Source organism: Musca autumnalis, unplaced genomic scaffold, assembly GCF_047663935.1.
Source record: "Musca autumnalis isolate F117 unplaced genomic scaffold, ASM4766393v1 scaffold_2, whole genome shotgun sequence".
Lineage (NCBI taxonomy): Eukaryota > Metazoa > Arthropoda > Insecta > Diptera > Muscidae > Musca > Musca autumnalis.
Window position 1 is genome coordinate 163,059,105 of NW_027411755.1, and position 25,393 is coordinate 163,084,497.

General features: G+C 38.2%; 1 protein-coding gene and 1 long non-coding RNA gene across 11 annotated transcripts; one reads left to right on the forward strand and one right to left on the reverse strand.

Annotated features, from left to right (window-relative positions):
* Positions 1 to 1,042: 1,042 nt before the first annotated feature.
* Positions 1,043 to 25,393, reverse strand: Rab5 (RAS oncogene family member Rab5). 10 transcript variants are annotated; one of them, XM_073969706.1, is made up of 7 exons: positions 19,930 to 20,172; positions 19,686 to 19,838; positions 4,739 to 5,132; positions 4,557 to 4,677; positions 1,810 to 1,978; positions 1,608 to 1,727; positions 1,043 to 1,529 (listed from the first exon to the last, which is right to left on the reverse strand). In XM_073969706.1, exons 3-6 carry the CDS (start codon positions 5,005 to 5,007, stop codon positions 1,621 to 1,623), a joined length of 666 nt encoding a protein of 221 aa, XP_073825807.1. In that variant the 5' UTR covers positions 5,008 to 5,132; positions 19,686 to 19,838; positions 19,930 to 20,172; the 3' UTR covers positions 1,043 to 1,529; positions 1,608 to 1,620. The 10 variants fall into 10 exon arrangements, with proteins under 10 accessions (XP_073825807.1, XP_073825799.1, XP_073825801.1 ...); XM_073969698.1 differs by lacking the exons at positions 19,686 to 19,838; positions 19,930 to 20,172 and adding an exon at positions 25,131 to 25,393 and having other exon boundaries at positions 4,739 to 5,344; XM_073969700.1 differs by lacking the exons at positions 19,686 to 19,838; positions 19,930 to 20,172 and adding an exon at positions 25,085 to 25,358 and having other exon boundaries at positions 4,739 to 5,344.
* Positions 23,177 to 24,676, forward strand: LOC141394805 (uncharacterized). The gene is made up of 3 exons (XR_012410489.1): positions 23,177 to 23,312; positions 23,775 to 23,877; positions 23,933 to 24,676. It is a non-coding gene; the product is annotated as an uncharacterized lncRNA (long non-coding RNA).

Below are 25,393 nucleotides of genomic sequence, written 5' to 3' on the forward strand. Positions count from 1 at the left end.
GAGACCCAAGTTGAAACTTCAGCCGGGGCTGCCGCGCTCTGCTGTGAATTTTTATTTATTGTTGTCTTATTAGGACGAAGGTCATTAATTATGAGTTTTTAATTAATTGAATTAACCGAGCTAATAGCTCTAAGGAGTTTGTATTGAAAAAGTGAATTCTAGCGATGTCCCACACACCCACATCTGCAAATTTGCAATGATGTCTGTATAAATAGATGTTATCAAACTCAGCCTTTTTCTTCTAGCCATTCATATCCTATATGCCTGATGAGCTGAATTAAACCACCAGCGAAACGAACGTAGCATAATGGTTGGATGTGTGGGACTTCGCTAGAATTCACTTTTTCAAACTCATTAGGTCATGTTAGCTCGATTAATACAATTAATTAAAAACGTTCATATACAACAACAATAAATTCTAAATTCGTTGAGTCGATTTGGTATCAACAAGTCTCCATTTTAATTCATCCTACTGCAAAACTAAGACAGCGAAGGATGGTGGCGTCGGCTAGCATCCCGGCATGAGAGGATCTTTGATAAGTAGATCACTACTTGGATAGTCATTGGTTCGGTCAGATTTCCAGATATTAATTTGAAGAAATTTGAAGATTGTTATCCCTAATTAATTGCATGCTATGTGCATAAAATACCGCTTGACAGATTTTTGTTTATAAACATTAAGCTGTGACAATTAGTCAATTTTGCTATCATTTCACTAGACACTATAATCCCTACAGCAGTTTTGGATTTAGAGAGCCACATCTCTGCGATCATCGGGTAATTTTTATGTCATAGAGATCAGTTGTCAATAACGAGCTATCGAAAAGAGTAATGCAATAAGTTTCTTTCCTCAAAACATGAAAAGCATGTAACGTTGCAAGCTACAGGTTTTTGTTTGCATAGAAGATCCACTTCGAGAAGCTACGCCTGACCAGCCTCACTTCACGACTAGTAGTGAAGTTCTTTCGCAAAAATTCTATCGCACTAAATGTTTTTATTACATCGATTTCCCCTAAATTATTTCAAAATAAAATCATCGCTGTTTTTGTTTCGGTTTTTCGTAAAGTGACTTTATTTTCTATTAAAGAGTTATGGTAATTGTTTATCATGTTTCTGGTTGTTTTTACTCATTATGTGTTGTTGTAGGTTGTTGATTTTATTTTTTGTTTAAATTATATTTAATATTATTATTATCGTTCTTTCCGTTCTTCTGTTATATAAAGAAGAGGGGTTTTCTTTTTGTCGGTTGTTCTTGTGTAGTAGTATAACTATGTACTTGATGTTGTTCTGGTTGATGTTGTTGTTGTAGTAGTGTTCTAAATCGGTTTCCATACACGTTATGTTTTTTTCCATATTCATCAGCATCCTCATCATTATGATTTTGTTTTTAAATGGATTTTGGGTTTGTTTTTGTTTTCCTTCTTACATTTTCATTCTTTTTAATTAAATTTAAATTTTAAATATTTGTTTATTTATAATTATCAGCATAATAATAAATTTTTCAAATCTCTCGTTGGAAATTTTATTTTCTAAAAGGCAAAAAGAAAAAGTATTTTTATTTAAGATTCCGCAATAATTGCAAACTTTTTGGGTGAAAATTGTCTTACCTACAAAAAGACATCACTTGCAGCAATTGGTCGTCTGTCGGTTATTTTCATTTTCATTTAGCCTTCTACCGGCACCCGCCCCTTGATTATTAGCTCCATCGTTTTTAGGTAATTTCTTGGCTAAGGAACGAGAAAAAAACATTCAAAGATTAGTGTGTGAACAAAGTTGTTAAAAAGTCTCGACTCTAGAAATTCAACCTACCAATAGCCATGAAAATGTCATTCACATTCATGCCGGTTTTTGCTGAGGTCTCCATGAATAACAAACCATTTTCTTCAGCATACTGTTTAGCTTCCTCATATTCTACAACACGGATATTTGAAAGATCTGCTTTATTACCAGCCAAGGCAATAACAATGTTAGGAGAGGCCTGGAAAAAAATAAATATATAAAATGATTACTTTAGAGAGTTTTTTTGGTAAAGACATGTTCATTTCCGACTTTCCATCACATTTTCAGCATCCTCGAACGAACCTTAAAGCAGTTAAATAAAAATGATGCGAGGGAGTGGACCGATATGACCCATCTTCGAACTTATACTAAGTTTGGACAAAATATTACGATGGTCAAAAATTGGACCGAATCGGTTGATCCCAGCCAGCCAGACAGAGAGATGGACGGACATTGCCTAATGTAGATATGGACAAGGTGTATATACCTCGTTAGCATAAAGCGTACGCGGATTAGGAGAACTATAAAGTGTCCTTCAACAAGTACAACAGCGAAATCAAGAAGACTAATCTCGGATCTGTCTCAACGAGTCGATAGAAAGAGTTAATGATATCGGGAGTATCAACCGTTAAGATGACACATCAAACATTGATCTAGAGACCCTGGATCTCTTAGCTAACACACCACTTCCCTAACTGCATGGACGTACCAGCAGCACTATAGCATCAGAGGTATTGATTCCACAACTGGAAAATATTTTCAGGGCCTGTCTGTGTTGTTTATCGTTCATTTCGGCTCTATGAAGGAAAGTCACGGTGACATACATCCCCAAGGCAGGGAAGTCAAGTCATACACTTTCAAAAGACTATAGACTGATCAACATATCTTCCTTTTTGCTAAAAATCTTGGAGACGTGGCTGGAACTTGATATCACGCCAAGCTTTCAATCAATCTTCAATATGCCTACAGCAAAGGTAAAACGGTAGAAACATTATTGAATGATGTTGTCAGGTTTAACGAGAGAAATACGGAAGGCTCAAACTACACGATAACAGTATATCTTGAAATATAAAGTACATTCTTGCATCCATCCACAATTCCCTCAAAAACTGGGTGTTACCTCTATCTACACTGATAAATTGATTGATGGAATGCTTAGCAGCAAAGTCTCTTGAGGCTTTACTCCTCCCCAGCTATCTATTTGCCGATTATCAGCATGGGCCATCCATCTCCCTACATATTAGTCGAGGACTCAAAGCACAAATCACTCCACCGTATTTCAGAACATTGAGGGGACTACCCTCCGGCCAAGTTTGAAACGAACGCCAGTCGTATACGGAATAAAGGGTCAAGAAGTCCAAGCCCCGTAGAGTGAAATGTTTAACCTCTACATCTCCTGCTTTACATCCCCTCCAGACGGTAATAAGTTCATAACGTATGCGAATGATTGTACGATCTTAGCGAGGGTACCTTCTCTGATGTCATTTGTGAAAGACTGAACTCCTTTTTGACTAATCTTATCACCTTTTTCCATGTGAGGAATATGCAAATATCAGCCACTTATTCTACAGCCACTCTGTTCACCACATGGACTACAGAGGTGAGCACTGTGTTAAATGTCATGGTCTATGGTAGCAGAATTCCGGCCACTAACTACCCCACGATTCTAGGAGTCACATTCGTCAGCATGTTCACTTCGTGCGCGCATACCACCGATATCTGCCACAAGCTGAGATGGAGAAACAAGGTCCCCAAGTCCCTAGAGGGTAGCACTTGAGATGCAGATAAAAATACCTTGTTGACAACATATGTCGTGATAGGTCGGTCTGTGGTAAGCTGTGCGCCGTCAGTCATGAATAAAAGTGGAAAAATATTCAGCTAAAGAAAGGGATAAAGCTAGCCAGATTTGCTACAGCGATCGCAGCTGTCAATCCTCTTCAAACGCAGAACCACACCCCAAACACACGTTGCTACAACAACAACAACGGCCACTGCAAAATTGGATCAATGTCTTACTAATGGGGGGAAATGATAATGCTGACTACTGCAGGCTATGCGAAGATGAGCAAGCATTTACTATGTCGCTGAACAAAGCTCAAGATCAAGACACTAGGAATCATGAGTGAACACATGGTCCACAACCTTCTGCGAAGCCGAGCCGAAAAGTCTGCTTCTTTTTGCCAAAGGTCTGAAACGGTTACAGTGAGAAGTATCTATCACACCACGCTATGTGGCCAACAATTTGTCTTCCTAATACTAATATTCTTTTATTATTTTATTACTTTCCACAATATCCTTTGCTATTTTTTCCTTTTAACAATTTCCAGGATAAGGTCTCCGTGTGAAGTAGCATCCAATTAAGACAATTACGCGTCCTTTAATCCTAAAATAGCTTACAAAGTAAGAAACTCCGGCAAAAAACAAAGCAATGTTCAGACAGAAAAAAATAAATTAAAATATCAAAATTCTGCGCAATACACATTGGAGGCAATGAACTTTATGATTGCAGGCAGGCAACCAGCTAAAAACAATGCTGTTAAAATAACTGATAAATTTAATAAACTGCAACGAATGGCGAATAATACAAAAGAGGAAGGAAAACAAACACAATAATCAGTCGGAAAACACGATGATAATCTAATAAACACAACGTTTTTTGTTTGTTGATGGTTCCCCCCATCCATTTAAGGGGGTAATGGGTATGGCTAAGGTCGTGATGACTCGTCAGTTGCCAACTGGACGCAATTTATCCCTAAATATAGCTGGCTTATACTTACTTGTTTATGTAGTTCCTTAACCCAGGTCTTTGCACGTTGAAAACTGTCTTGATTTTGGATATCATATACAACAATAGCGGCCTGCGCACCTCTGTAATACATGGGAGCTAAGCTGTGGTATCTGTAATTGCAAAGAAACAACAATTACATTTCAATACAAATGGGTATTTAACTTGACTTACCTTTCTTGTCCTGCAGTATCCCAAATTTCAAATTTCACCACTGTATCTTCTATACAGATGGTCTGTGTTAGGAATGCTGCTCCTATCGTACTCTCTTGATATTCATGAAATTGTCCCTTAACGAAACGCAACACCAATGATGATTTACCAACAGCCGATTCGCCCAATAATACCAATTTGAATTGGCATGATTTACTTTGCGATGTACCATTTGGACGTTGAGCTGTACCACCACCAGCAGAGCCACCAGAACGTGGTGTTGTTGCCATTGTTTTGTTTCTGTTTTTTTTTTTTTTTTGTTTTTGGGAGATTTACTGCTTAAATTTCTAACGTCGTCCGCGTTAGTTTGGGGAAAATTTTACTTTACCACTTGTTTTTTTTTTAGATTTATGTACTACGTCGATGCACAATCAATGATATATAGAAGAAGAAGAAGTCAGGAAATATAGTAGGCGGTTAGTTTGTTCCGAACAAAGAATTTAATTAATTGGAAATATATAAAAACAAAAAAATATGCGAATGTAACGAATTAATGCTGGTGTGGTAAGTATTCCTTAGAGGACGGTTGATCACACTTTCTTTGTTATAATATAACGGATGAATAATCTGGAATAACAAGAGAAGAGTTAAAAAACAAGATTAGATTTGAAATTTTATTTACTGTTAGATGGAAGAAAACGCAATTCAAGCAATAAAATCAAGACACAGACGTATTGTTTCGTCGTCAAAAATTTGTTTTTTAATAAAATTGAAAATAGCAAAGGGCGGCTTTGGACCCCAAGACGTACGTGTACTGTAAAATTCCTATTTTAAAGTTTTCACAATTTATTTTTATTTTATTTATTCATTTGATTAACAAGATTGATAGACCATAATGACAGCTACAGAATTTCATACACACCCCATCGGTTTATAAGAAATAAAAAAGGGTGGGAGCCGCACGTTTCGAGCTTAACATAGTTTGTACTTGATCGCGACAAAGGATATTTGACTTATATTGAGAAGTTATTGCAAGTGGAAGAGTAGATCTATGTCATAGTATCACATTTAAGACATGACGAATTGATTTTAAAACATTTATGATTCTAAAACTTGTCACATGATGGACAGTACAATATAAATAATTGGGCCAATCCTTTGGAGGTTGCTTCCTCCGCGTTTCTTTCATTCTGAACCAGTTTAATAAGGGCTAATGGTAAGCGGACAGTGACTCCCAATTGACATTATTTTTCACTCTTTCAAACCCACTGGGTCGGGTAATGATCTAGAGCCCAATATAGTGAAGTTGAGGGGTCATGAAATTCAACATGACGGACAGTGAAATAGTAAATGATTGGGTCAATTATTAGGCCAACAAGATAAGTGGCTATAGACTCTCGGACGACTTCCATACCAGACGAGGACATTGGTTACCTCTAAAGAAACACCGAGAGCAAGGGGAGGAGAGAAGGATAATATGTCTGTCTTTCCCGGCTAAGAACGACTATGATTTACAATCGGTAGATCTCATCCGAAACTCGAAATCAAGAAAAAGAAGAAGTCTGAGGGTAACCTCCGACACACCTGGTCCAAGATGACAATTCAACCTTGGGGTTCTCTAGATCTTCAGTATGATGGGGTTAGAAAAGTTGCATCTAAGAGAGAGTAACCTCTAATAGATGTATAACTCCTCCCTCTCTCAAAATCCGCACGTTCCCGCAGGACATGTTGATCTAAACTGACGACGATCTGGGCACTACGGTGATCCCAGCCAAGTCTACTGGGGAAGACGAGAGTAAAATGTAGAAAGAGAGTATGGACCGGACCGGAGGTGTTCTTCATCAAAAGCAAGCTGAGGTACATCATTAAGTTCGAGAGAACCTCCCCTTATATAAATCAAAACCCCTTAAGGAGGCTACGGTGGAAAGCAAAAAAAGTAGAAGTGACGTGGCCTGCTGCCCAATGCAAGAAAGTGGAGTCGATCTCTACTCCGAAGCAGACCTCAACCCAAAAGGGATTGAACCTAAACCAAATGACTTCCAAAAAAGTGAACGTTTGGCGAAGAGACTTGCCTCTAAAGGTAAGGTCACCTTAGACAAATATTTGCTTCACCGACCGGTAGTGTCCGCTTTCTGAGAGCAAATGAGCGTAAAAAATGCATTGAAATTTATGCTCACTTGCTCTCAGTACGAGCATACTTCCGGTCGCTGGAGCAAATATTTGCCTAATGTGACCTTAACTTAATCCCGCCCCAAACCGGAGGGCAAGGTTAAAACGGATGACAAAACGGGTCCAAGAACCTCCACAGGCTGCAAGGAAGTCAAGGTGGCTGAAGCAACTGAGAAACCACTATCTTCTGAGAAGACGGACATAGCTTCACAGTTTTTAACTGTGAAACGAGTTCGATCTTCAGAAGGCTTCCTACCCTCGCCCAACCCATCGACCTCCTACGCAGCTGCCATTGCCCAGAGACCCAAGATGAACAAGTACAGTATAGAGAAGGCAACTACCTACACGGGAAAGCGATCTTCAAGGCACATGAACAAGGGTACAACAAGCCCAACGCCAGACCGTCCCCAATGATGCCCGTTGACTACTTTCGATTGACAATCATTGACCGAGCTGACCCCGACGGGAGAATCGACGAAAGTCACTGGTTGCTTGTTGTAACCGGTCTTCCGAGGATCATTGAACCGTGAGTTGAGTATCTCACCAAAGTTCTCAACCTGTCGCTAGCCACCAACATCGTTTCCGAAGTTTGGAAAATGGGCAGGGCGTTCCCGCTACTGAATGCATGCAAGGGTGCCACAGCAAAGGTGAATCGTACAGACCGATTTCGCTTTTGTCGCCGTAGAAAAGACTCTTGAGGCTTTCTTTAGGCCTCTCCAGCATCAGAAATAGTTATCCATTTGCTGATCGTCAGCATTGGTTCCGTAAGCAGCACAGCACACCAACAGCGCTGCACGCCATCTCTACACATATAAGTCAAAGACTTGGTTGGTTGCGTTCGACTTGCTAAAAGCCTTTGATACTGTCAACCACTGCACGTTGTTTGAGGACATCAAGCAGACTATCCTCCTGTGGCCAAGTTTGTATAGTCAATTGTATGTGAACGATAGTCGTACGTGGAATTAAGAAAAAAATAAGTCGAAGCCATTCAACTCGATCCGTAACAGGCGCCTTTGCGAATATTGAAAAAGAGTCTGTCAAAGTGGGTCTGGCAGTCAACGGCGATAAGACCAAATTTATGATATCAACACTCAAGATGTCCAGTAGACTCGGACCAACTGTTGATGTTCAGATTTACAATTTTGAGGTAGTAAATGACTTTATCTACCTCGGCACCGACATAAATAAAGCTAACAACATCAGTTATGAAATCAAGAGAAGAATATTATTGACCAACAGATGCTATTTTGGTCTAAGTAAAGAGTTCTAAAAGCAAAACCACCTTCGTTCTGTTTAGTATAAAAGCCATCCAAGTAAGTAAAGGTAAGTCGAAGCCATTTAGAGTAAAACAGGGACTTCCTCAAGGTGGGCAACTGGGGCAACATAGACAAGGTGCAAAGGGCCGTCTCGATTCTGATAACTGGAGCTTTTAGAAGTACACCACAAGCAGCTCTGAACGCGATGCTAAACCTCTTGTCCACGAGACTTAGCATCAAAGGTCAAGCAGCACGTAGTGCCCTAAGGCTACATGAATTGAATCGTGGGCGTGACAGCACCTATGGTCATGCATGCATTCTTCGGGAGCTAGGGCCAAACCATATCTTAAATCAGCAGGGGAAATTCAGCGACTACTTATCACCAATCCATAGATTTAATGTTTTTTAGGTCGTTATCCCTAGTAGAAATGACTGGATCCGTAGTAACCCTCCTCTGGGCGGTCTGGCTTTCTATACAGACGGTTCCAAGATGGAAGAAGGTACCGGAGCTGGCGTCTACTGCGAGAAGCTTTGCCTCGAATACTCATATAGGTTGAACAGCGACTGTAGCGTTTTCCAAGCAGAAATCTTCGCGATCAAAATGGCCGCAGAGTTGATAAAAAGTCTGGATGCTGAAATCTTTGAACCGGTGACTATCTTCGTTGATAGTCAGCCCGCTCTTAAAGCCATCAAATTCCCCAATATCAAGTCTGAGGCCGTTCTTGAGTGTAGAACTGCTTTGGCGAACCTCACTAACGCTGTCCGACTCTGCTGGGTACCGGGACACTGTGACATTGTGGGAAACGAGAAGGCAGATGAACTGGCAAGACATGGATCTCAATCAACAAGTCAAGCTATCACTGATTCTATTAAACCACCCATATGTCACGTTTTTCGGAAGGTGGAGACGTTCTTTGAAGAACAAGCCAAGGAACTATGGCATAATGAACCAAGGTGCAACGTGTCAAGGGCCATTTGGCCGAATCTTTCAACAAAGAGAACAACTTCACTTTTAAGTTTGAGTATATCAGAAATCAGGGTATTGACGGGAGTCATTACCGGCCATTGCAACATCCGAGCTTTTATCGGCAAATGGCAGGATGATGGCGTGGACTATTGCAGGCTCTGTGAAGATGAGGAGGAAACGGAGACGATCGAGCATATTTTATGTCGTTGCCCGATGTTAACTCGAAAGCGGTATAGATTAACAGGAATACGCTTTCCTCCAAGCATAACCATCTACTCAAACATGGAACCAACAATCATAAACAACATCATCAAAAATCTGAATTGGCTGGGACGGCGCGACCCATAAGCGTAACTACTTCTCTGACAGTTTTTTCCACCATCGCCAAATAAACCACCCTCTCTGTCTTTATTATATCTTCATTCTTTCTTATTAATAATTCATTTATTACTACTTTCCAAACCACACCCCTTTTTTCTTTATTCTTCTCTCTTTTCTCTTCTCTTTTCAGGTAATTCTGAACCTCTTTTTTCTTTAAGGATGATCACAATGGACCGAAAGGTCTCCGAGTGGCGTAGTCAATATACATATATATTGACTACACATCCCCAAACCTAACCTAACCTAAGGTGGGGTTATATCAACGGAACTGTATAACCTCTATCTCTCCAGTATTCCATACCCTCCAGACGGCATTGAGATTGTTACGTACGTGCATGATTGTTCGATCCCTAATGTCATTTATGAAATGCTGAACTCCTATTTCACTGATCTTACCACCTTTTCCATATGAGGAATATGCAAATATCCTCAACTAAATCTACGGCCAATCTGTTCACCACATGGACTGCGGAGGTGAGCACTGAGCTGAATGTCATGGTCTATGGTATCAGAATTCCGACAAATGTGAACTGCTAAATGAACGGACCTATCAAACCGAATATATGTACACGCCATAAACGGAAACAATCACTGCAGAATAACGCCAGGTACCGAAGCAAACTTGGTCAATTTAACTCAGCCAAGATCAAAAGAAGCATTGAGACCAAATTGATGGCGCGATCGAATATGGAAAAAACGATGTGAGGTCGATGTCAGGAAGAACGACTGGCAAAGTGCGTCAACCGGGGTGGGAACCGCTCATCTTCAGGTGGCAATTTCTTACCAGATTCATTAAATGTGAACTTGTGGCGTTTATGGAATACTTTATCCAGATTATTATTAGAATCTAGCTGTGAAGGTGGCTTACGGCTGAGTGTCTGGAGCGACATTGCTTACGCATCCCGTAAAAATAGTCCAGAATTAAAATGCGATAACCTTTGGCTGGATAGAAAAAAGTGCATCATCCCAGGCCCCTGCTAAACTCCCATTTTCTTATGCAAAACTATGCAAAACCCGACTATTCATATGGCAACCACAACGTGAAGGTGTGGATAGTGACAAAGTGATAGTTCAATAAAAAAATTTTTTTGTCAATTCTTGGCACGAAGCTTTCCTCTCAAAATCAATTTTCTTGATGATCTGGAACAATGTAAGTCGTCAATATAATTGTTGTGAATGAGGTCGCATCCAAAGTTATATTTCCAAGCTTCTGTTTACTTTATGACTAAAGTAGAACTTATTATAATTCTATTTTGTACAGCTTAAAATTTCTCCTCCTCCTCCGCCGCCGCACAACACGACAATATCTGCAAAAATGTTTGAAAGCTTTTTGTTGGAATTTCGCTTTGAAAGAACAAGTGGTGTCTGTCTGTCAGTTATACCTAAGCTGCGTCATTAGTTGAGTTGTTGTTGTCGTTCTTGTTTTAAGGTTTTGTCATTTATGTGAATGTGACACTGCCGGCCCGCAATCTTATCTAGCTTTTTGTGGCGTTTGTGATTATTTTCGTTGTTGTAGTACGTTTTAGGTCTAAATCTATTTTGTGGACTTTTTTCAACAATTGTCCCGTAATGTGTGCTATTATTTTTCTGTTTTTTTTCGGTGAATCATAAGTGTTTGCGTATTACAGTAGTTAGTGAAAAGAAACAAAACTTGACGATGAAAATGATATGCCAAATCACAATTCAAAAATAAGATATTTGACCATTAATGAATGATAGCGGTACAAACATGGGAAGTGCTTATAACGCAACTTATCTAACCTTCAGTTTAAAATCTTTGACGGTCTGATAAGTTTTTGTTGTTAGTTGCCTTGTACAAAATAAAGCAGTTTTATCAAATTTTATGTTGGGCGTTTTTCAAACTGTTTATGTTGTAAATAATAATAAAATTTTATCAAAAAGGGGCGAATGACCACCAGTGCATATTAAACTCTTATTTGCTAAATATATAATAAAACTGGGAATGAGTATATGGGAAATACATATAAATTGGGTTTTCGTGCTTTCAAAAATTCTCGTAAAAGCAACAAGCAAATGATCCGCATTAAACAGAAAAGGAATGAGGGGAGTGGAAGTATGTACACAAAAAATTCCCAACAATCATTTCCTGAGTTTAACAAAGTTAAATTTATCTCATTTTATATATAACAATAAAAATAAAATCATACAAAGTCAAAATAACTCTCACAACGCTTTAACAACAACAGAAAACGAGTTTATTGTTTCCAAACGACCCATATTTGTTTTATTTATATTTATAAGGACAACGTCAGGTTTCCTCATATTAAGAAAATATGAGATGAGAATAATCAGAGATGTAATCGAGAATTTTTCAAGAACAATTTTGAGCAATTTGTTGGAACATAGTTTTGAATTTTCAGCAAAGTGTGTAGAGCTATAAATAAGAGGAATCGATGATTAGTAGAACCACAAAAGGAAACTCCATAAATGTTGACAAATGGGGGTAGCAGTCAGGTGTGGAACTGCCGAGGAATGAAACGTTCAAACGTACTCCATGTTATAGGCCCAACATTAGCCCCCTTTTGGTCTTGGGGGGACTTTAATGCTCATCATGAGTTGCCGCATTCGGCACTCGGAAATGACCAAAGGGGTATACCGCTGGCTGAGCAGAGGACGCTCCTATTAGAATTGCGGAGAGTGTCACAGTTCGTCAGACTAACCATCGTGTCACCTGTAGTGCGATTCTCTAACACATTTTTGGAGTTACCGACAAAAATCAGTAAAATTAAAATGCTTAATGCCGATTTCATTGCCTCTGAACGCCGCACTTTCATCAATCATGGGAAAACTATTTGGCCGAGTTTTAAAGTGTTCACTAATCACAGCTTTAGAGATCTGCCCAACCCTTCTGATTCTCGGGTAGCAGAAAGGACGTTCCGAGACAACATCACGGCAGCAGCTGCTCGCCATATACCTGCTGGTCGAATACCCGAAGTGAAACCAAACTTCCCAGTTGAGACGTCGGGATTAGCAGATGATCGTTATGAACCAAATCGTGCCAACCCCTTTGACCCCCGATTTAGGGAGATTACACTGAAAGTTAACAGGTTGGTCGGTGAGCATAAACGGAACAAGTGGGTACATCATCTGAAGAGTTGCAACATTGGAGCCGGATTAACTGAATTTTGGGCAACGGTCACTCTCGAATCCTGGAAAGAAAGAAGGTAAGACCTCAGTCACGTTTGGCAACGTTACGCTGACTGGTCCAAAAAGGTGTGCAAGTTATTTCAATCGACAGTTTGTCGAGCACACCGGGAGTGACAGGGCGAAGGGAATACTACATCGGATTAGATCTCTTCCTGTCGAGGATGTATCACCACAATTTATAATGGATGATGTTGCGAATAACATCAGGGATGCTAAATCACCAGCATTACCTTCATCCAAATCATCCAATTTGGATGATGGTAATGCTGAAATAGCTGGATGTGCCGGGAGTCGAGTATATCCCTAAATTTCTCTACTTGACGCTAGCCACCCACATCGTTTTTGAAGTATGGAAAATCGGCAGAGTGGTCCCGCTACTGAAGTCAGACAATGATGCCAGCAAAGATGAATCGTACAGACCGATTTCGCTTTTGTCACCCGTAACAAAGTCCCTTGAGGCTTTAATCCTCCCCAGCGTCAGAAATAGCTATCCAGTTGCCGATCATCAGCATGGATTCCGTAAGAAGCACAGCACGACAACGACAACATCTCAACACATATTAGTCGAAGACTCAATCAGAGCCACGGCTTGGTACTTGTACAACAGTGATGGTGGCGTTTGACTTATCAAAAGCCTTTGATACTGTCATGTACTCCACGCTGTATGATGACATCGAGCAGACTACCCTTCGGCCAAGTTTGAAATGTTGAATAATCCATTATATATGTATGTGTGTGAACGACAGCCGCACGTGGAATTCAGGAATAAGTTCCCGTGAAGTGAAAGAGCGAGTTCGCCAAAGTGGGGTGATATCTCTGGAACTGTTTAACATCTACATCTACTGTATTCCACGCCCTCCAGACGGCATTGAGATCGTAACGTATGCGGATGATTGTACGATTTAGGCATCATGTACTTCCCCTGATGTCATTTATGAAAGGCTGAACTCTTATTTAACTGATCTTACCATATTTTTCCATGCGAAGAATATGCAAATATCCGCCACTAAATCTACAGCCATTTTGTTCACCATATGAACTGCAGAGGTGAGCATTGAGTTGAATGTCATGGTCGATGGCTGCAGAATTCCGACCACCTAACTACCCCAAAATTCTAGGGGTCACATTCGACAGCATGTTCATGTCGTCCGCGCATGCCACAGTTATCTGCGACAAGCCGGCAGCACTTGGGTTGCAGATAAAGTAACCTGTTGACCATATATAACGCTGTTGACCATATATAAATCATGTATCCGGATATTCTAGAACTTCTGGTGATGATGCTGTTATATCATACCGATGATTTGTGTCTCAGATTATAATAATAATTGTTCCACAAACATCCCAGAAGGGACAAGGGAGACTTCTCTCATATCAATGAGTGCACCCCGATTCATATTAGCTCAATGATATGGGACCTACAGTTTATCGCCGAGTCCGAACGGCGTGTCCTAAGACACCACTTGTAGAGAAGTTTTACATGGCTGAAATACTCAGGAAGTGTCGCCAACATTACTGAGGGGTATTTTGCCAACGTTGAAAATTATGATGTTTGACTGGCCGGGGAATCGAACCCACGACCTTCAGCGTGCAAGGCGGGTGTGCATACCATTGCACCACGTTGGCACCAAATTCAGCCGCAAGTTCGTCAACGTCAGTTTCCTCATATTATCTTTAAAATCATGCATACAGCTAACCCCAACCTTCTGAAGCAATCCCACGGCAGCGGGTTCTTACGTACCGGATTGACCCGAACCCATTGTGTTTCGGCCAGCGGCTGCCAACCCAGTATTAAACCTATGCTTCTACGTAGGTTTCACGCTGCTACAACAACAACAACCTTCTGAAGATTATGCTTTTATATAATACAAATGTTGTGTGTCACAGACTACGTAATAATTCAGCCGCAAGTTCTTCAACGGAACTGAAACCCTGGGATTCAACTTCAGTTCCGTAAGTACGTACACCAAATTAGCCGCATATATGCGGTTATACGATTTAAGTCTTCGTATTATTTGTTCGCATTACAACAGAATGCAACAATCGACCGACCAACAACAACAATATCACATAATTTTAAGATAACCCAAACAGAGGAACAACCACATGACTTCATCTGCTAGTACGACTTATACTTTAAAACAAACAGAACACAATGGACTGAATGTACTCTAATTGAATGGTAAACAAAAATGTATGTTAAATTGTTTGTTATCAACGGAATTATTTTTTACACCTAGGGTAAAACAATAGTATAACAATTGAGAAGACATGACAAAGAAAATTGCCTTTGTTTAAATGATTTCTTTGCAGCCTCAGAATAGACATTAAATGACATTTACACTAGCACTTATTGTTATGATAATGAGCTTCAATGTAAACATACTTTAAAGCCTTTTCTGAAAATCATATTACTCTTTAATTTCCCTTCATATTTTTTGTAAATTCATTTAAAATCCCTTGTAACTCTATTCGAAACATCTCAAAAATACATTTTCTATGTAAAATATTAAATTAACTATTGTGCTTAAAAGAAAAACAAGAAAACAATACTAATTACTTCCTCCCTCAACACTCCCACCGTTCAATAAAAAAATATTTGTTTGCGATTTCTCCATTTGATATGCCCGCCCGTCCGTCCCCAACACAACTCTTCGTGTTTATTAATTCAAGTTCATATGTGAGAAAGACCGATAAGAGAAAACGACGAGGGAACAAGTAAGGGGTATTGTGTATTTTGTTTGGTTCTCTTCCATTTGCTGTCATTTCACAATTAAATTAACACTTGCCACAAATAGAATCAAAATATCTCAGAGAGGAGTGATGAAAGGAAGTTTGAATTTGTTTGTGTTAGTCCTATAACAACTGCTATATGTCATTGGATATTTTCATAGTTTCCCGCTTCATTTGTTCACCACCATTCAAGTAAATGGCATTTATATGACCATATCATTTGGAAATTATAAATTTAATAATACAGTTGTTGTGTGTGAGTAATGTGTACCATGGTGATCAGAGAAATTTAAATGGCATAGTGGGCGGAGATAACCGACTAATTGTTCATGATAAATGTTTACTTCATTTCTTAAATTCCAGCAAAAGTTAATAAACCCATAAAATCAGAATTATAAGTTGCCATTGTTTTGTAATGGATTCGAAAATTCTGCAATGTTTGCATTTTTGAGGAATGAGCCGACTTTTGTTAAGCAAATGAAAAAAATGTTACTGAAACCTTAGCATAAATTCTATGTTGATATACTATTGATATACTATACTGATTGATATACATACTGATCGCAGTGCGAAAATGAATAGAAATTTCAAACTATACATAAAACAACGCAAACCTATATAAACCACATCAGTTTTGTGGTATTAGAAAAGTTTTGAGATACAACTGAAAAATTATTTCAAAAATGAAACAAACCCCCTAGGTGAACTTGGAAGAAAAAAGTTTAAATTTACTTTGCAAATACAAATATGAAATAATCTTGGCATAAATAGAAGTTTTCAAAAGTCGATCCTTGTCACTTAAGTCACTTAAATCTGCATCGATTGGACAGTAAATGTGGTGTATAGAGCGATTTCTTTGAAGTTCGCCAAAGGCGACATACAAATTTGTCCCACACAAATTTGTATGTCGCCAAAGGAAATTTTTCACAAAATCACTCTAGAGGCCACATTTATTGTCCAATCGATGCAAACAGTTCACCAGTTCTTTGTAGTGGCTAAACAAGTAATCCTACAAAAAAAATTTGAAAATCGGGTCAGATTTTAATTTTGGCTATATAAAGGGCCCTTGCAAACTTTGAGGCTCCAGTGGCACGTGTTAGCATATTCTGATTGAGCTCAAACTTTGGCAATCTTAATTTTTAACATGACTAAACATCATGACTAGTGTGCAACTACGCTAGAAATAATCTTTCAATACAAATCCTTAGATCATATTAGTTCAATTAATTTAAAATATCACGAATAATAATATTCTCAGGCCAGATATTAACCGTGTTTATTATTCAGAGGCATGGGTATGTATATATATGTGTGTTCAGAGAGAAACCCCAGTTATATCTCAAAGAACGAGTTATTGAAATAGGCGGGACCGGATGGTATAATATGAGCTATGGTTCAGATGTAGCGAAGCCGGGTTTAACAATCTTGACGGAGTTTTTTAAGGACTGTCTGTGTTTCTCGCACACATCTGGTCAATGGAAGGAGGTGAAGGTAACCTACATCCCCATAACTGGGAGACCGAGTAAAACATAACCTAAAGATTATAGACCAATTAGTATTTCTTCCTTTCTATTGAAGACGATGGAATCTTTAAATTAAGGCATAGTTAGATTCGAAAAAAATCAGTGGACCTCAGTACGCTTACATCAAGGGTAAACACCTTACATAAGGTGGCTGGATTGAATAGGAAAAATTAATAATGTAAAGGTTCAATCCATCAATAACGATCTCAGCAACACAGACATTTTCTCCATCCTAATGGAATAGATTGATAAGATGGTCAAGTGCAGAATTGACAATTCGCGCATAGTAGAGAGAGTTCCCTGAGAAAAACTTTTAACAGAGGTACACCGCAGGGGGGAAGGGGTGTTCTCTGACCACCACTCTTGCTTCTGGTAATAAATGAAAATCTTGTATGTTTCGACCACCTTGATGCCAATGAAGTTGTTGTTGAAACAACGCAAGTGAGATCGTTCGCGTATCTTTCAGTTGTCTGGTTCCATTTCCTTTGGGTACAGATTCAAAAATTCTGCTTCGTCTATAAAGAATCCGGAGAAAGGTGAGTGGGTTTAGCTGGGCAATTATACAAATGAAAGTACCCGCGAATTACCCAAAATTGTTAGACACTCTTATATATTTAGTTGTTTAGGATAGTGCAGGATGAAGCCTTGATGGGTGCGCCTAGTAGGTAATTCCGCTGTTATGGATACGCAGAAATAACAAACCAACAATCAAAGGATGTACAAACATATATATTTACACTAAGGTGGCAGTTGGCCTGAACACGGGTGTTTTGTGCTCCTGGGTCAATCCGGTATCAAAGAACCCGCTGCTTTATGCCTGCTGGTCAAATACCCGAATTGAGACCAATTTTTTCAGCAGAAGCGACGAGAGCAGCAAATGTGTGTGATGAGCTTCGTCGAGCCAACCCCATTGACCACAGCGTCAAGGAGCTGACGATGGAAGTTAACAGGTTGGTTGGTAAGCATAAGTGGAACAAGTGGCAAAATCATCTGAAGAATTGCTACATTGGAGCCAGAATAAGTGTATTGTGGGCAACGGTTAAGGTACTCTCGGACTTTGGAAAGAACGAAGATATGACCTTAATCTCTCTCGTTTGGCGACTATACGCAGACTGATCCGAAGAGGTGCGCAAGTCATTTTAATCTACAGTTCCACAATTTACAATGTTGGGAATACCATCTGGAACGCTAAGTTATCCAAAGCGTTAAGCCCTGATGGTATCTTCATGGTAATGCTGAAACAGCTGGGTGAGCCTTGAGTCGAGTATCTTACCAAAGTTCTCAACCTGTCGCTAACCACTCACATGGGCTTCTGAAGCCAAGCAAGAATGTCAGCAAAGTTGAATCGTACAGACCAGTCTCGTTTTGTAACCCGTAACAAAGACTCTTAAGGCTTTACTACTATCCGGCCAAGTTTGAAACGTTGGGTAATCAATTATATGATTTGTATGTGTGGACGCCAGTTATACGTGGAATTCCGGAAGAAGTCCAAGTCCCGTTATGTGAAACATTGAGTTCCCGAAGGTGTTTAACCTCTACCTCTCCTGTATTCCACCACCTACAGACCAGGTACCTTCCTTCCCTCATGTCATTTGTGAAAGGCTGATCTTAAAACCATTTTCCACGCAAGGACTAATATCAGCCACTAAATCTACGGCCAGTGGATCATCTGTATGAGCAAAAGAAGATCCTTCTCCTTCTGCAGGGCGATACAATGGCATGTTCTCGTTGCAGTACTTACTCGAGTGTTACCGTGAAAGTCATCCTAATCCAGACACGTAGTCTTCAACGACATTTAAATAATGTTAATATGCTTATTTGGTTTATTTTTATCACATTCTACATACATACATATGTAAGTTCTATATAACCAATCTGGTTACCCTTTAAGTTGTAGAAAAACATTTTGGTCATGCCTGATTAACACTATAATGGGAATATAGTTATTATGGAATGAAAATAGGTAGCAGAAAATCATGTGATCTTTATGAAAACAAACAACAAAACTTCAATTTAAGAATAAACTAAAAAATATGTTAGATAATAAGAAACGGAACAAAGATGAAAAATTATTTTACAATAAAATATCTCCATTGCTCGCTTTTGCATTTTTTTTTTGTAAATTTAATATAGTCTCAGGAATATTCTTATGAAGAAAAATCAGCAAAACGTACACTTTTCCAAGCATATTGGATTTTGAAATCAAATACATACCTTAACATATTTAGCAAATCAATAAAGAAAAAAGGTGAAACAAAAAAATAATGGAAAATGAAAACAACAAACACCAACACAACAATAACAATAACAAAATACTACATCATTGCACAATGAGAGAGCTAAGTTAAATGGCAATAAAATATGGAGGAATAAAAGCAACTGCACTGCACTTAAAATGCACTTGACACAAAATGGAACATAGCTTGCAATCTATAAAGCAAAAAAACGGGAGTATAATAACATTAATTGCCTACCCCTCCAACATCATAACAGAAAGATGTGGATTGGACATACCGCTTTTTATTTATTGTAGAAAAAATAACCACAACACACTATAACACATTTGGTCTGTTCCTTTACTTTTGAAAGTGGTAAAACCGGCAAAAGTAGCAAATGTTGTAAACTGCTTCCATATGAATTGTACGGTGTCTGAAGTAAAGGAACGCTTTTCGAGTTAAAAGTTGTAAAACTTGAAGATTCTTGCACGTAAAGGAACAGAGCTATTATAATCAATTTAAATATGTTGGCGAGTAGAGACCAACCACACTCACACTCGTTGTCAACACAATAAAGCCCCGCGAGGGCAAAAAGAAAACAAAAATCAAACTTTCACTTTGTTAAAAAATACAAACATTCGTGACGTATTAAAAGAAAATCCACTTGTTTTTCTTGTTTTGCTTTTCTATGTCTACCAACTTTTGTCACTTTGTTGAAAACGAGAAAAAGAAATATTTAAATGCGTGTTAAATGTTAAAGAACAACGAAGAAACAGCTGATAAAAAATAAATGACTGACTGCTGCTGTTGATTGTTATTGTTTTATTTTCCTCTCTTTTTTATATTTTTTTGTTTGATTTTTATTAGGAGCGTCAAAACGATGCGTCATCTATTTTTCGTTCTACTTGAAATCGACTTCGACAATTTCGACGAAAGAAGCAGTAAAATAACAAATAAATACAAATAAATATTAAGCTTGAAATGAAGCAAAATAACGATAATTCACAAAATAAACAGAAGAAGCACAAAAAAACTTAACTGCACAAGACAACACCTGACACCAGCTCAAGCAGGGGAGAAGACTGAAAGCGCCAATAATAACAATTGAGGTTTGATCTCAGAGTATATTTGTAGTAGCCACTAACAATGGGATGACAATGAGAGAGAGATACCAACAAAGTTAATGTCATTCAGTAACAGAGATGCCGTAATTGCATTGAGAAAATACATTTTGTGAACGAAAGGAGAACTATGGGAAGAGAACCGGTTAAATTCAGATAATATTAAATACCCATACAATGGAATTGTTTTGATAAGGAACATGAACGATAAAAATTGTGCTAATTGCGCGTTCGATAAAAAATATACTAACTAAGCAGAAAAAAGTGCAGACTTATATATGTACATATCTCGTTAACTCGATGATATGTATCTACATATGATTGTAGCAATACTCAAAAAGGATAATGTATGCTTGGTATCCTGACCCCACATTAAGGTCTTAACAACTAGTAGCTATTAGAAATGTTCCATATCACGATGGTTTTTTTTCAACTTTCTATTTATAAAATTCTACACATTGATAAGAAAATAATTCAACAATATTAGTGGGTCGGGGAAAATCCATATCTTACAACACATCCTAATAGTGCGGTTACACTAGTTTTTTGCCGGGTTAACCCATTTCGAGAGGATTTATTTGACGTTTGCGCTATGGAATTGACATTTCAAATCCAAACCCACTGGGTTAATCCAGTTATGTGTAACCGGGGTATTAAATTATCGCGGGTACCATGTTACGAGAACATTTATGAATTTTAGTGGGGGAGGTGGTACCGATATGTACCATCTTCTACCTTTATCTATGTATGCACCAGCAAGTACATATGGTGACCCTCAGCATTTATGCTAACGAGGGTATATACACTTTCATACGGGCAAAAGGTGCATCAATCGAAATAATAGTTTTAGACCCCAAGTATGTTTGGACGAAATGTGTTTCAGACAATTTAGAGTCGATTGAGGAACGTCCGTCTGTCTGTCTGGCTTGAGCGCACGATAACTCTCGAAGGGATGAACCGATTCGGTTCATATTTTGGCTTTCGTAATATTTTGCCCAAACTTAGTTTAAGTTCGAAGATGGGCTATATCGGTCCACTCCTTCCTCCCACACAAAAGCTCGAAAATGTTCGGAAAATTTTGCGCACGATAACTCTTGAAGGGAGTAACTGATTTGGTCCATACTTTGTACATCGTGAAATGTGTACCAGACTTAGATAAGGTTTCAATGTGGACTCAATCGGTCCACTCCTTCGGGTACCTCCCACACAAAATCTCGGAAAAGTTCAGTTTAGGGCCATCTCTCGAATCGTTTTGATTTTTGTTTTAGCAACTTGTATTCACTGTCCCCGTACGACGGTACAAGTTTCATTAGCGGCAAGTCCATACTTCCTGAGAAAATATAATGAAAGTTGCAAAAAAAACCCCTATGACTCCGTGTGAGGTGGTTGGAAGGCAAGATAACTCTAGAACGGATCTGCCGATTCGGTCCACAATTTAGTAATATTTTGTCCAAATATAGTTTAAGTTCGAAGGTAAGCCATATCGGTCGACTCCTTCAGGAACCTCCCCCACAAGAGTTCAAAAATGTTCGGAAAAATTGTTCGTACGGTAACTCTTGAAGGGAGTGGACGAATTGGTCCATACTATATCTACTAGATATAGATCAGGTTCAAATATGGACTATATTTGTCCACTCCATCCGGTACCTCCCACACAAAATTTCGGATAAGTTCACTTTAAGACCTGCTATCGAATCACTTTGATTTTTGTTGAAGCAACTTGCATTCGCTGCCTCAATTACGATGCTAAAAGTTTTTTTCAGGGGCAAGTCCATGCTTCTTGAGCAAACAGTCCGAAGGGTGTAAAAACCTCCTATAGCACTATGTGTAGTGGCTGGAGATCCACTTCCATAATGGTAAATGTCGATCCATTCCTTTTAGTATGTCCTCCGCTAAACTTTTGATTTTTAATCCTTAAACTGTTGGTTAAATCCCATTATTTCCCAATTTCTAGTATTTCAGACATGAACCTGTGCAAATATCCTCTGAAATGGTGTCGTAAGATGTTAGTTCGGACTCGGCGATAATAATGTTGCCCAATTAAAAAAGCGTCCCTTAAGGGCGTACAAACGATCTGTTTTAAATGCGTTTTTATCGATTTTTACTTTCCAAAAACCGAAATATTCGTGGATGACTGACAAATATGGATAATCATACTGTCAAGCATGGATAGGAGTCAACTAACTGCCATGCGACAATTGGAACGGAGACTACAAATCATGGGTGAGGTGAACAAGATGTTGTACCATAAAATGGCAAACTCTCTCTTCTCCACAGCTAAATCTTCAACATCTCTCTCAAATCTCTTTTGCACATCTTTTTCCTTCTTTCAGCACTTTATCAGGATGAACCCAAAGGACCACAAGGTCTCCAAGCGAAGTAGTTGTCAACCATGACATATCCTAACAGAGGATAGGAGGAAAAAATAGTCATTTACAAAAGCTGGCAATCATTAGACTAATTAATCCCACGGCAGCGGGTTCTCTAGCAGTAGCAAGCTATACCAATTATCCTTGTATACCTTTATTCATTTATACCACATCCATCATTTGGTGGTTGCTACAACAACTCCTATTTTCGGATAAGATTTTGAGAGTAGATTGTAGCTTTGATCTGCTTCCAGTTCGTCTTCGGACGGCTCAGAGAAAAGAAAAAATGCCACTTTAAGCACACAAAAAATCGGCTTCGTAGTCATTTGAAATTTCAAACATTTTTTTTACAAAACAGACGTATTTTTTATGTTTCTTAAAATCTTTGGGTATCTAGCACAAAAGTCGTAAAAGTGGTAACCGACTACCAGATAAAATGTGCTCTGTTTTGGTGTAAGGGAACGCATGTGGTAAAAATTGTGAAAACTTTTTTAATTCTGGAACAGAGCTATTATCTTCTTCTGAACTTAATCTAAACTTCATATTACCCTGACAGCTGCTTGATTTCAGACTGTTCTGACAATGGACACAATAAGTTGCATTTAGTGACTTTGCTTGATATTTCAACGTTTCACTAGTAGAAAGCCATCAACCAGACTGCAGATTTCGATCCATTGATTTCATATACCTAGGTAGGTACATTTATTATTATTTTCGGAGCAATTTGAGTTTAAGCATTAAGCTCGGATAAAATTATAATTTTTTTTCTATATAGCCGGACTTCGGCCATGGATTTAAAACTTTCTGCTATGGTGTAAATCTTGGCACGGGAACAAAATATCTTTTAAATTGAAAATTTGCTCTAAGTAGCCGACAGTTAACAAGGGAATTTTTGGATCTTCGGAGGCCCATATCTCGGGAAGTATGGACTTCCACAATAAATGTTATATATATTTGTGATCAGGGCAACGAGACCTACCTGTGGAAAAAATTTGGTCCCGATCCGAGCTTAATGCTTAAACTCATCTTAAGCCTTATTTTCTATTCTAGTCTCCAAATGTTTCACCTGCTTTGAAATGTTGAATTTTATTATTTTTTTAATATTATAAAATTACATTTCATTAAACATTTGCTTTAATCGTTCTCTTTATCAGTTCAACCTTCAAAAAATAAACGCCCCTTATGACATTCGATGGAATATGTTTTCTATTTTTAAAATGCTTGTTTGATAACAATTGCATCCCACCATCTTCCTCAGTAACATAACATTTTTCTTTGTAACCTACTTTCAATTAATCAAATTCATTTTTAGAAATTTTGTACGTGATAACGTCCTTTGCGAGAAAAATAACGAGAGCAGTGATAAAGAGAGCAAGTGTTGTGACAAATGACAAAGTGTATAACGGCAACAAGTGCAACAATTTGGCAGCATTTTTTCATATATCTGTAGATAGCCGTTTTTCCTTTCTTCTGCACAAAACGAACGAGAAGATAACATCACAAAAATTCAGTAGAGAAAATGAACACTGGCAAAAAACAAGATAAGCAGTGGCAACAATAACACATCAACCAACCAGCAGCCTGACTGACTGTGGCTCACACAGTCAGACCAGGAAAATATTATATGCATCAATCCACTGACTGGTAACTGGCTGACGACTGGAAACACAACGACGACGACGATAACAAACAAAAGTCATTTACACTCATAAACAAACGAACAAAGAAATAATATTGCGATGACGACAATTTGCTTTTTTAATGATTTACAACGTCGTTTACACGAAAGCTTAGACCAATGTACAAAGTCACAAATTGAATTAAAAGCGAAAACACATACAGATTTCTATTAAAATTGTACCCGAGCTGCACACAGAAAGGATGGGCATTTAATTTTCAAAACACTGTTCACTTTTTACCTTTCATTTTTATTAATTTGTTAACAAGTGTAAAATTTAAAGAAAGGTATTTTATTTTCTTCTAATTTGACATAAAACCGAAATCACAATTCTTCTCTATCGTCTCATCCATCAATAAAGAGCAAAATGAAAAACAATACTGACCCACCAACAACACAAAACAAATCGAGGAGACGACGACAAACACTTGCAAAACAAATTACAAATTTGGCAGCACTTTTATTTCCATTAATCAACCAACCTTTTGTCTCTTTCACATACGCACCCAAAGAGAAAAAACAAAAAAAAAAAACTTTCATTCGTCTTGAAGATTTTTTTGCTTATTTACAACTAAATGCAATTAACAAAAAAGAAAACGAATTTTTAAGTTCTTTCTTCATTTCCTCTTTAAACAATTCCTTATGTTTTTCTTCACATTTATTCTACACTTTTAGTTCTTACTCATCTATTGTTTTTGGGGGCACAGATTTACGCCTGTTTTTTTTTCAACACCACCAACGATTTTCCATGTTTTTTTTTCATGTCTCGATTTTTTGCTTGCTTGCCTTTCTTATGTGATGATACTGCATAAAAATTATCTTCTTTATTCACCTTTTTCTTTTTGCGTTTTATTTTTTATTAATTTGCTCAGAGATTTGTTATTGCTTTATCACTTGCGGTACTTTTTTCTATTTTTTCTCAATCGCCAATTACAATTATATTTTATTCCACCGAGATATGTAAAAAAATCGCTGGAATTTTCCTTGTTTTTTGGCTCTTACAAAAAACTTTGCAATTTTATGTATGAGTATGACGGACGATACCAGAAAGACTACTCATGCAGTTGGTAGTCGGTAGGGAGAGTTTGCCAAAGT

What these genes read in the sequence shown, in the direction of transcription:
- Rab5 (XM_073969698.1), bottom strand. Translation starts at nt 5,007, where the DNA reads ATGGCAACAACACCACGTTCTGGTGGCTCTGCTGGTGGTGGTACAGCT. An exon ending in GATACTGCAGGACAAGAAAG is followed by an intron (nt 4,678 to 4,738) that starts GTAAGTCAAGTT and finishes TTGCAATTACAG; the next exon opens with ATACCACAGCTTAGCTCCCA. An exon ending in TGACATTTTCATGGCTATTG is followed by an intron (nt 1,728 to 1,809) that starts GTAGGTTGAATT and finishes CTCGTTCCTTAG; the next exon opens with CCAAGAAATTACCTAAAAAC.